Source organism: Zophobas morio, unplaced genomic scaffold (genome assembly GCF_036711695.1).
Source record: "Zophobas morio isolate AGI-343-1 ecotype UQ-CSIRO unplaced genomic scaffold, CSIRO_AGI_Zmor_V1 ptg000040l, whole genome shotgun sequence".
In the NCBI taxonomy this organism is placed as follows: Eukaryota; Metazoa; Arthropoda; class Insecta; order Coleoptera; family Tenebrionidae; genus Zophobas; species Zophobas morio.
In genome coordinates, this window is record NW_026972145.1 from 3,562,583 (window position 1) to 3,575,039 (window position 12,457).

At 44.0% G+C, this 12,457-nt stretch overlaps 2 protein-coding genes across 2 annotated transcripts; one reads left to right on the top strand and one right to left on the bottom strand.

Moving 5' to 3' along the window:
- The first annotated feature begins 198 nt into the window (after positions 1-198).
- On the top strand, positions 199-2,477 carry LOC135140540 (probable tyrosyl-DNA phosphodiesterase). The gene is made up of 8 exons (XM_064071132.1): positions 199-290; positions 374-571; positions 619-717; positions 765-1,140; positions 1,188-1,316; positions 1,362-1,457; positions 1,511-2,074; positions 2,126-2,477. The coding sequence occupies exons 2-8, from the start codon at positions 535-537 to the stop codon at positions 2,454-2,456; spliced, it is 1,632 nt and encodes a 543-aa protein (XP_063927202.1). The 5' UTR covers positions 199-290; positions 374-534; the 3' UTR covers positions 2,457-2,477.
- Positions 2,478-8,222: 5,745 nt separating this feature from the next.
- On the bottom strand, positions 8,223-9,541 carry LOC135140631 (uncharacterized). Its single transcript, XM_064071267.1, has 2 exons — positions 9,483-9,541; positions 8,223-9,379 (listed from the first exon to the last, which is right to left on the bottom strand). Exon 2 carries the CDS (start codon positions 9,372-9,374, stop codon positions 8,400-8,402), a length of 975 nt encoding a protein of 324 aa, XP_063927337.1. The 5' UTR covers positions 9,375-9,379; positions 9,483-9,541; the 3' UTR covers positions 8,223-8,399.
- Positions 9,542-12,457: the final 2,916 nt, after the last annotated feature.

Genomic DNA, 12,457 nt, shown 5'->3' on the forward strand with positions numbered 1-12,457 from the left:
GTTTCCTCGAATTCTTCTCGGCAAGGGGGGGAGGCGGCGAACACGCAGGAAAACAGGACTAAAAAGAGAAATGGCGGCATGGTGGTTGGGTTACGACTAAGAGGTCACCGAATACTGGCCTTCAAGGTCGGCGGGAACGTGTTTTGTTGATTAAGATCCGAGTTCCGAGAAGTGGCTTCTTTTTGTTTATTCATTGTTGCTAATTGGGGTGACGTCATTGGAAGGTCTTCAAGTGGGTTTTTTGACGAAGAGGGGCAAAGGTCGACTGTGTAAACAATTTTAATAAAAAAGTAGGTGTTGTGGATAGATTATTTAGTAGTAGTTGGAAACATAACATTTGTTATCAATATTTTTTTAACATTTCAAATTGTAGCTGTAAATGACAAGTCACGAGTTTAAAGTCCCTTTGGCGGCAACATAGACACTTCTTTCGGGTTTTCGTACGTCAATTCAAACGTCACCAACGCAACCACGCCAAATTCACTAAACACCGCTTCAAATTTTAACCCTATTTTTACCGTTTTTACACAAAATATGGACTCGTTTTTGAAGCGTAAAGCAGAAACTGGGGGTAATATGTAATTATTTTACCATTTTTCACCCATACGTTATTTCCAGCTAGCACCAGTAAAAAACTCAAGCTAGAAAATTGCCCCCATGGTGTCAAGTGCTACCGCAAAAACCCGCACCACTTCAGAGAATTTCAGCACCCCCATTGTAATTACGGTCACTTTTTAATGCACTTTTGAAACCCCCATTTTCAGTACTGGAGTTGCTACAAATGGAAAAAATCAAAATCCCTGATGACTATCCACAAGACAAAAGTGTTTATTTAGAGCAACTGGAAGTTCTGGGCCCCCTTGTCAAAGACAAGCCGCTAGCGAAACCCAGCACGAGTCAAGCAACCCAGTCTGAGTGTGCAAAGCCTGGAACTATGCTCGAAAAGCTGCAAAAGGCAGCCCCCTATAACCTCTTTTTTACAACCATTCCAAAGTCGCCTGACACGTCGAAACAAGCAAATAGTGTCACTTTCCCGGATTTGTTGTGTCCGAGCTTAGGCCAGTTGAAGTGTTCCTTACAGATTAATTTTATGATTGATATTGGGTGGTTGATGGAGCAGTATAAAGCGCGAAACTTGGAGTAAGAAATTGGGGTGTCTAGAAGTCGTATTAAAAGTAGAATTGTAGGAAAAAACCGCTCACGATTTTGTACGGTAGCGACGAGTTTCCACAAATGGAACAATATATGGATAAGTTTTTACCACAAGTCACCTACCACTTTGTTAAAATGAAAGACCCGTTTGGTTGTCACCACTCGTAAGATTTTGACTTGTCTCAACTGTCTCTAGTGTCTACTTTTAGAAAAATCGGGGTTTATGTGTATGAAGACAACTCCCTCAGAGTGGTTGTGTCTTCAGCTAACCTCTACTATGAAGACTGGAACCACTACAACCAAGGGTATTAATTAATAAACCCACTACAATTGGCATACTTTTCCATGTTTTTTACAGATTGTGGGTGAGCCCCCGCTGTCGCCCCCTCGCCGACCCCTCAGAAAAATCCGGCGAGTCCCCCACTGGCTTCAAGGCAGCCTTTTTATCATACTTGAAGCACTACAACCTCCCAATTTTAAAAACCTGGATTGACTGCGTTAAAAACGCGGATTTCAGCGACATTAAAGTGTTTTTAGTGACCTCAGTGCCAGGGAAGCATTACCCTGAAACCGCTGGTAGTCACGTCCATCACGTTGGTCATTTACTGTCAAAGCACTGTAGTCTTCCAGCTAAGACGGGGCCCGACAGCGAGGGGCCGTTGTCGTGGGGTATTATGGCGCAAGCCTCCAGTATCGGCTCTTTGGGCAAAGCCCCGGCCGACTGGTTGCGCAGCACCCTCTTGCGGAGTCTCGCGGGGCACAAGCAGACGCAATTGGTGTCAAATTCCAGTGCCACTCTTAGTGTGATTTTTCCCAGTGTGGATAATGTGATGAATGGGTATTTTGGTCCGGAGAGTGGGGGCTGTTTACCGTATTCTAAACAGACGAATGAGAAGCAAAAGTGGCTTCAGACTTATTTGCAGTATGTTATTTTCGTTTTGTTTTATTTTATTTTTTTATTGATTTTTTTTAGTCAGTGGAAGGCGGATAAGTTGAGCAGAACTAGGGCTATGCCCCATATTAAGACCTACTGTCGCGTTTCTCCCTGTCTGTCAAAGTTGGCGTGGTTTCTTGTTACTAGTGCCAACATTTCAAAGTCTGCTTGGGGCGGGAATTTGCAGAAGGATAGGGCGACGTATATCAGGAGTTATGAAGCTGGAGTGATGTTTTTGCCCAAGTTTTTTGATGAGGAGTATTTTGAAATAGCTGCTACTTTAAGCAATAAGAATAAGAAGCTGTTTCCTTTTTTGTATGATTTGCCGTTGACGGAGTATAAGTCCAGCGATTATCCTTGGTGTAATTAATAAAGATTACTGTATTTTGTGGTTATGGTTTGTTCTTCCTTTTTTTTTTATTTCAGTATTAGACTTATGAAGTTACACAAATCTACAGCGAAAGAAACACCTTGAAATTGATTATAATTGACTTAATGATCAGTCGATAAAATTTATAAAATCTGGGTTTGTTACAATTCTGAACATTTTTTGATCTTTCGGGAAAAAATCGAGGCATTGGAAACAGTCAGGAATCCAGGAATAGAGTCAGAACTGTCGGGACACAGTTTCAGGCCTCCCAGAACATAGTTGGGACTCTTAGAAGTCAACAGGTGCCCCTGAAAGACAAGCAGGATCCCTGGAAAACCAGCAGGACTTTTAAAAGACAATCAAGGCTTTTGGAAGACAATCAAAGTCTCTGTAAAACAGTCAGGCCCTCAGGAAGAGAGTGAAGTCCCCTGGAAGAGAGTTAGAACCCCTGGAAGAGAGTCAGGGTGCCTGGAAAATAATGAAGGCTCCTGGAAGATAGTCAGGTCCCCTGGAAGACAGTCAGGGCTCCTGAAAGAGAGTCAGAGCCCCAGGAAGAGAGTCAGGGCCACTGGGATCCAGTTAGAACTCCGAAAAACAGTCAGGATCCCTGGAAGATAGTTATTAGAGTCCTTGAAAGACAGTCAGGGCCACTGGAAAACAGTCAGAGCTTCTAGAAAACAGTCAGGGCGCCTGGAAGACAGTCAAGACTCCTGGAATCCAGTCAGGGCCTATGGAAAACAGTTAGGGTCTCTGGGAGATAGTCATTGCCACTGGAAAAAAGTCAGGGTGCCTGGAAAACAATGAAGGCCCCTGGAAGACAGTCTGGGCCCCTGGGGGACCGTCAGGGCTTCTGCAAGATAGTCAGGGCGCCTGGAAAATAATCAGGGCAACTGGAATCCAGTCAGGACCCTTGAAAGATAGTCATCAGAGTCCCTGGAAAACATTCAAGGCCACTGGAAGTCAGTTAGGGTTCCTGGAAAACAATCAAGGCGTCTGCAATCCAGTCAGAGCCTGTTGAAAAGAGTAAAGGTTTCTGGGAGATAGTCAGGGCCACTGGAAAACAATGAAGGCCCCTGGAAAACAGTCAAGGCGCCTGGAAAACAATCAGTGTAACTGCAATCCAGTCAGGGCCTCTGAAAAATAGTCAGGACTCCTGAAAGATAGTTATCAAGAGTCCCTGGAAGACTGTCGGGGCTACTGGAAGCTAGTCAAGGCCCCTGGAAGAAACTCAGGGTTTCTGGAAGACAGTCTCAGGGCCTTTGGAAAATAGTCAGTGCCGCTGGGAGACAGTCAGGGCCCCTGGGAAACAGTCAGTGCCCCTGAGAGACAGTCAGTGTTCCTGGAAAACAGTTAGAGCCCCTGGACGAAACTCAGTGTCCCTGGAAGACAGTCAGAAGTCAGGGCCCCTGGAAGATAGTCAGGTCCTTTGGAAAATACTCAGGGACCCTGGCAAATAGTCAGGACCACTGAAAAAGAATCAGGGTGCTTGGAAAACAATAAAGGCCCCTGGAAACTAGTCCGGGACCCTGAGAGACAGTCAGGGCCCCTGGGAGACAGTCAGAGCCCCTGAGAAACAGTCAGGGCCCCTGGGAGACAGTTAAGGCTCCTGGAAGACAGTCAGGTCTCTTGGAAAATACTCAGGGACCCTGATGAGAAATAGTTAGGGCCACTGAAAAAAGAATCAGGGTGCCTGGAAAACAATGAAGGCCCCTGGAAGACAGTTTGGGCCCCTGGAAGCTAGTCAGGGACCCTGGGAGACAGTCAAGGCCCCTGGGAGACAGTCAGGGCCTCTGGGAGACAGTCAGGGCCACTGGGAGACAGTCAAGGGCTCTGGAAGATAGTCAGGGCTCCTAAAAGACAGTCAGGGCCCCTGGAAGCCAGTCAGAGCGTTTGAAAGACAGTCAAGACCCCTGGAATTCAGTGAGGGCCTATGGAAAACAGTCAGGGTCCCTAAGAGATAGTCAAGGCCACTGAAAAAAAGTAAGGGTCTCTGGAAAACAATGAAGGTCCTTGGAAGACTGTCAGACCCCCTGGAAGAAACTCAGGGTTCCTGGAAGACAGTCAGGGTCCCTGGAAGACAGTCAGGGTCCCTGGAAGACAGTCAGGGTCCCTGGAAGACAGTCAGGGCTCCTGGAAGACAGTCAGAGTCTCTGGAAAAGAGTCAGGGACCCTGGGAGACAGTCACGGCCACTCAGAGACAGTTAGGGCCCCTGGGAGACATGGCCCCTGGAAGATAGTCAGGGCTCCTGCAAGACAGTCAGGGCCTATGGAAAATAGTCAAGGACCCTGTGAGATAGTCAGGGCCACTGAAAAAGAATCGGGGTGCCTGGAAAACAATGAAGGCCCCTGGAAGACAGTCAGTGTAACTGGAATCCAGTCAGGGCCTCTGAAAAACAGTCAGGACTCCTGGAAGATAGTTATCAGAGTCTTTATAAGACAGTCAGGGCTACTGGAAGACAGTCAGTGTTCCTGGAAGACAGTCAGAACTTCTGGAAAACAATCAGGGCGCTTGGAAGACAATCAAGACCCCTGGACTCCAGTCGGGGTCTATGGAAAACAGTTAGTGTTTCTGAGAGATAGTCAGGACCACTGGAAAAGAGTCAGGCTGCCTGAAAAACAATGAGGGCCCCTGGAAGACAGTCAGGGCCCCTGGAAGACAGTTAGGGCCCCTGTAAGATATTTAGAGCGTCTGCAAAACTGTCAGGGTGCCTGGAACAACCACTGCAACTGGAATCCGGTCAGGGACTCTGGAAAACAGTCAGCACCCCTGGAAGAGAGTTATCAGAGTCCCTGGAAGACACTCAGGGCCACTGGAAGACAGTCGGAGCTTGTAGAGAACAGTCAGGCCGCCTAGAAGACAGTTAAGGCCCCTGAAATTCAGTTAGGGTCGATGTAAAAGGGCCAGGGTTCCTGAGAGACAGTCAGGGCTCCTGAAAGATAGTCAGGGCTCCTGAATGATAGTCAGGGCTTCTGGAAGACAGTCAGGGCCCTTGAAATCCAATCAGAGCCTCTGAAAAACAGTCAGGGCCTCTGGAAAACAATCAGGGTTCCTGGAAGACAGTCAGAGATTATGGAAAACAGTCAGGTTTCCTGAAAAACAGTCAAGACCGCTGGAATCCAGTCAGGGTCCGTGGAAAACAGTCAGGGCCACTGGAAGATAGTTTTAGTTCCTGGAAGACAGTCAGAGATTCTGAAAAACAGTCAGGTCGTCTGGAAGACAGTCAAGACCGCTGGATTTCAGTCAGGGTTCCTGGGAGATAGTTAGGTCCACTGGGAAAGAGTCTGGGTACCTGGAATATAATCAAGGTCCCTGGAAGATAGTTATCAGAGTCCCTGGAAGACAGTCAGAACCACTGGAAGACATTCGGAGCTTGTGGAAAACAGTCAGGGCGCCTGGGAGACAGTTAAGACCCCTAGAATCCAGTCAGGACCTATGGAAAAGAGTCAGAGTTCCTGGGAGATATAGTCAGGGCCACTGGAAAACAGTCATGGCCATTGGAAGACAGTCAGGGCCACTGCAAGATAGTCAAGGTTCCTGGAAAACAGTCAGGGCTCCTGGAAGACAGTCAGGGGATTTGAGAGACAGTCAGGGCCCCTGAAAGATAGTCAGGTCTCTTGAAAGACAGTCAAGACCGCTGGAATCCAGTCAGAACTTGTGGAAAACAGTCAGGGCCACTGGAAGATAGTTGGGATTCCTGGAAGACAGTCAAGGCCACTGGAAGACAGTCAGAGATTCTGGAAAACAGTCAGGTTGTCTGGAAGACAGTTAAAACCCCTGGAATTCAGTCAGGGTCTATGTAAAAGGGCCATGGTTCCTGGGAGATAGTCAAGGTCACTGGAAAACAGTCAGGGCCACTGGAAGATAGTCAGAGTTTCTGGAAAACAGTCAGGGCTCCTGGAAGACAGCCAGGGCTCCTTGGAAGACAGTCAGGGCTGCTGGAAGACAGTCAGGGGATCTGAGAGACAGTCAGGGCTCCTGAAAGATAGTCAGGGCTCCTGAAAGAGAGTCAGGGCTCCTGGAAGACAGTCAGGGCCCCTGGAATCCAATCAGAGCCTCTGAAAAACAGTCAGGGGCCCTGGAAAACAATCAGGGTTCCTGGAAGACAGTCAAAGATTATGGAAAACAATCAGGTTTTCTGAAAGACAATCAAGACCGCTGAAATCCAGTGAGGGCCTGTGGAAAACAGTCAGGGCTACTGGAAGATAGTTTTAGTTCCTGGAAGACAGTCAAGGCCACTGGAAGACAGTCAGAGATTCTGAAAAATAGTCAGGTCGTCTGGAAGACAGTCAAGACCGCTGGATTTCAATCAGGGTCCCTGGGAAATAGTCAGGTCCACTGGGAAAGGGTCTGGGTACCTGGAATATAATCAAGGCCCCTGGAAGATAGTTATCAGACTCCCTGGAAGACAGTCAGAGCCACTGGAAGACAGTCGGAACTTATGGAAAACAGTCAGGGCGCCTAGAAGACAGTTAAGACCCCTAGAATCCAGTCAGGACCTATGGAAAAGAGTCAGAGTTCCTGGGAGATATAGTCAGGGCCACTGGAAAACAGTCAGGGCCATTGGAAAACAGTCAGGGCTACTGGAAGATAGTCAAGGTTCCTGGAAAACAGTCAGGGTTCCTGGAAGACAGTCAAGGCCACTGGAAGACAGTCAGAGATTCTAGAAAATAGTCAGGTCCTCTGGAAGACAGTCAAGACCGCTGGAATTCAATCAGGGTCTCTGGGAGATAGTCAGGTCCACTGGGAAAGAGTCAGGGTACCTGGAATATAATCAAGGCCCCTGAAAGTGAGTTACAGCCCATGGAAGCGAGTCATGCAGGGCCCCAGGAAGAGAGTTAGCGCCCCTGGAAGAGAGTCAGGATGCCTGGAAGCTAATCAAGGTTCCTGGAAGAGAGTCAGGGTCTCTGGAAAACAGTCAGGGTACACGGAAGACAATTAGAGCCTCTGGAAGACAGTCAGGGTCTCTAAAAAACAGTCAGAACCCCTGGGAGATAGTTATCAGAGTCCCTGGAACACAGTCAGGATTACTGGAAGACGGTGGGGGTTCCTGGAAGACAGTCAGAGCTTCTGGAAAACAGTCAGGCCCCCTGGAAAACAGTCAGGGCCTCTGGAAAACACTCAGGGTTCCTGGAAGACAGTCAGAGATTCTGGAAAACAGTCATCAGGCCGCCTGGAAGACAGTCAAGAACGCTGGAATCCAGTCAGGGCTTATGGAAAACAGTCAGAACCCCTGGAAGATAGTCATCAGAGTCCTTGGAAGACAGTTAGGCTTCCTGGAAGAGAGTCGGGGTCTCTGGAAAACAATCGTGGCATCTGGAAGATAGTCAGAGCCCCTGGAAGACAGTTAGGGTCCCTGGAACACAATTAGAGCCCTCGGAAGAGAGTCACAGCTCCTGGAAAACAGTCAGGGCACCTCGAATTCAGTCAGGGCTTCTGAAAATCAGTCAGGGCTCCTGGAAGATAGTTATCAGAGTCCCTGGAAGACAGTCAGGGCCTCTGGAAGACAGTCAGGGTCTCTGGAAGACAGTCAGAGCTCCTGGAAAACAGTCAGTGCGCTTGGAAAACAGTCAAGGCCCCTGGAATCTATTCAGAGCCTCTGGAAAACAATCAGAGTCCCCGGAAGACAGTCAGGGCGATTGGAAGACAATCAGGGTCCCTAGCAGACAGTCAGCGTTCTCGATAGACAGTTAAGGCCTCTAGAAAACACTCGAGGCCTCTCTAAGACAGTCAAATGTGGGGATTTGAAGAAAAAAGCAACGGCCGTCCAGATCACTTTAATTTTCTTTACATTACAAGTACACACCTAGAAAGAATACAGACGTAAAGTGTGTCATATTAAACACCAGAATAAAATTCCACACCTGAAGTTTATTCCCGACGCTCCATATTCTTTCTACGTCTGTGACTACAACACCAACCAATTTAAACATCCACCAATTACATTAATGCATTTCCAAAATAACCGCAACATTTTCACCAATCGCCGGCCTGTACTCCAAATTCCACAGACTCGTAAACACGAGAGACTCCCCTTCCCCCAGCTTCACGTCAATCACCGGACACTCCTCGGCGCAGTTCTTCCGCGGCACCAACCTGACGAAGTTCCCGCCAAAAACCTGCCCCACCACCGTCACCTTCTCCACCAACCCGATCTCCTTAAACTGACTCACGTTGTAATTCCTGCTCCACAACAGCCAATTAAACTGCACCGGCGACAACTCGGGCGGGACAAACCGCGGGCGCGGCGCAAACGCCCGAAACTGCTTCATGGCGCGAAAATCGCAGTTTTGAAAATGCAGAAAAAAACTATCGAACAGCTCCGTCCTGCCGAGCAGATCTTTCACCGGAGGCACGTCGTTGTGGACATTCGTGGACAAACCGCAAGGCTTGGAGTTGGCTATGTCGGGGTGGGCGACCAAGTCGTCGATGAAAGAGTCAAACTTCGGGAAGCTTTGCTTGATTATGACGGGCACGTGGACGTCGAGGTAGCGCTTTTTCAGCAAGTCGGTGGAGATGGTGTCGTAGACGTCGATCTCGTGGAGGGTTTCGCAGAGGTCGCAGTTGAAGCGCGGGTCGGCGGGGGGCGGGGAAGGCTTGTCGATGAGGCATTTGGCGTTTTTGAGGGCGGTCCAGTCCCAGAGGGGGAGGAGCTTGATGAGGAGGATGCGGCCGAGGGCGGAGAAGTGCCAGGAGATGGAGTCTATGTAAGTGAGGAGGTAGAGGAGGGTGAGGAGGGCGATGGGGGCGAGAAGGAGGGCTAAGTGTTTGGTTGTGGAAGAAGGAGGGGCTAAGGGGGCGAAGATTTTGCGGATTTCGGCGTCGGTGAAGTTGTTGTCTTTCAGGGACTTGTAGAAGTCGTTTAATTCGGCGTTGAATTGTTGGAAGGTGTGGGGGCGTGGAGAGGGGTGGTTCTTCATTGTAACTGGAAAAAAAGTAATGGTTAATGAGTCAGTGGTGCCAACTTTGCTATCAAAGTCGCAGAAGCATTCGATTTATGTTTGGATCGCCGCCCCCACAAATCCTACCTTCAATACAGACTCGTCGCCGCCGCCAAGATAAGTCACACGACCAACAGGTTGTTCGATTACTTGGGCGCACGCTTGGGGTTATTGATTGCCAAGTCTGCCCCCAGTGGCGTAGCTAACTTCCACTGCGCCCCCCCGCAGTTTATAATAAGCGCCCCCACACACCAAATTTAAAAAGTAATATAAAATCAGCCCCGTAGCTAGAAAACTTATTCAGGGGGGGGCAAGTTTGTCGACAGAGGGGGCTTCATGTAAATATTTATATTTTAATAATACACTCAGATAACTACTTTATTTTTTCTGAGTTTTTATATTTGAAAGAACATTAAAATAATTGGAAACGTCGATTTTTTTACGCTAAATTTTCGTAAAAACCTGTCCAAAAAATTAGTACGGTACTTGGTTAAAATGCTGGTTAAAACAGAGAATGTAGATTCACAAACAGCTGTACTGCATCCAAAAATTTGTGTAGTGGCCATATAGGTAACATCCAATTTGTTTGAGTTTATTTTTTTGGATGTTTAGTACATATTTTAAAAATCCGGCTTCGAAACCAAATATTTAGAAAATTTTGGTACGGAACCATGAACTCGTCATGTTTTTTTAAACTCGTCGAGATGTGTATTTCAGAATTTTTTTTCAACTTTAACAAAAGCTCAATTTTTGGAAACCCATATAAAATTTTTGACTTTTCCCAAGCATTTTCGAAAATTACCAAAAGAGATTCCTTTGTTCATCTCGATTTCCAGAAATCGTTTTGGATTCAATTTTTTTGAAAATTCTTACATTTTTTGCAGAATCGACGGAAGAAATATGGCAATTTTTGAGAAAATGTATCAAATTTTTGACTTTTTTCAAGCACGTTCGAAATTACCAAAAGGGATTCCTTTATTGATTTCGATCTCCAGATGTTGTTTTTGGTTCTATTTTCGAAAATTCGTACAATTTTTCCATAATCGCCAAAAGAAATATGGTAATTTTTGAGAAATTTTGAAAATTCGAGCTCGAAACCGAGTATTTCGAAAATTTTGATCCGGAATCATGAACCTGTCATGTTTTTATAAGCTCGTCGAAATCTATATTTCAGAATTTTTTGTCAACTTTTGCGAAAGTTCAATTTTTGAAAACCCATATAAAATTTTTGACTTTTCCCAAGCATTTTCGAAAATTACTAAAAGAATTCCTTTGTTCATCTCGATTTCTTCCAAAAATCGTTTTGGATTCAATTTTTTTGAAAATTCTTACATTTTTTGCAGAATCGACGGAAGAAATATGGCAATTTTTGAGAACCTGTATCAAATTTTTGACTTTTTTCAAGCACGTTCGAGATTACCAAAAGGGATTCCTTTATTGATTTCGATCTCCAGATGTTGTTTTTGGTTATTTTTTCGAAAATTCGTACAATTTTTCCACAATCGCCAAAAGAAATATTGTAATTTTTGAGAAATTTTGAAAATTCGAGCTCGAAACCGAGTATTTCGAAAATTTTGATCCGGAATCATGAACCTGTCATGTTTTTTTAAGCTCGTCCAAATCTGTATTTCAGAATTTTTTGTCAACTTTTACGAAAGTTCAATTTTTGAAAACTCATAAAATTTTTGGCTTTTCCCAAGCATTTTCGAAAATTACCAAAAGAGATTCCTTTGTTCATCTCGATTTCCAGAAATCGTTTTGGATTCAATTTTTTTGAAAATTCTTACAATTTTTCCAGAATCGACGGAAGAAATATGGCAATTTTTGAGAACCTGTATCAAATTTTTGACTTTTTTCAAGCACGTTCGAGATTACCAAAAGGGATTCCTTTATTGATTTCGATCTCCAGATGTTGTTTTTGGTTATTTTTTCGAAAATTCGTACAATTTTTCCACAATCGCCGAAAGAAATATGGTAATTTTTGAGAAATTTTGAAAATTCGAGCTCGAAACCGAGTATTTCGAAAATTTTGATCCGGAATCATGAACCTGTCATGTTTTTTTAAGCTCGTCCAAATCTGTATTTCAGAATTTTTTGTCAACTTTACGAAAGTTCAATTTTTGAAAACCCATATAAAATTTTTGACTTTTCCCAAGCATTTTCAAAAATTATCAAAAGAGACTCCTTTGTTCATCTCGATTTCCAAAAATCGTTTTGGATTTTTTATCTGTATTTCAATTTTTCGATTTTTGGAATTTTCTGTTTTTCGATTTTTCCGTTTATCTTTTAAGTAAATATTTCAATTTTGAATTTTCCGATTTCGGCCTATTTCGATTTCTCGATCTTTTAAAATCTCAAGTTTTCGATTTCGATTTCTTGGTTTTTCGATTTTCAAAATTTTCGACTTTTCTAACATATATTTTAAATTTTTCATGTTTCCCTTTTATAATCTTTATGTTTCGATTTCCCGATTTTAATGTGATTCAATTTTTCCATTTTTGGAATTTTCGATTTCTCATATCTCAATTTTGCAATTTAAAAAATTTTTCGATTTCTCGATTTTTAAGTTTTCGCTATCTCAATTTTAAACATCGCAATTTTGGGAATTTTTTAATTTCTATATTTTTCAGATTTTCGACATTTTCATCTTCCCGATTTTGTAATTTTCATTTTCTTGATTTTATATCACAATTTTTCTTTTTTCCATTACCTTTATTTTTTAAATGTTTCTTTGGATTTTATAATTTTTTGTTTATTCAATTTTTTACATTTTCAATCATTGATTTTTTAAGTTCTTGATTTCCAATTTTTTTATTTTTCGAAGCTTTCATTTTGTACTTTTTCAGTATTACAATTTTTCTATTTTATAATTTTTCGATTTTGTTTATTCGAAAGTGAAAAATTGAAACAATGAAAAACTAAAAACCGAGAAACTTAAAAATCTAAAAAAAATAATGAATCGAAGAATGGGAAAGAAGAAAAACCATTCGAATTGAAAAATTGTAAAATCCAAAAATTGTAAAATCGAAAAGTTATAGAATCTTGAAAACTGTAAAGTCCAA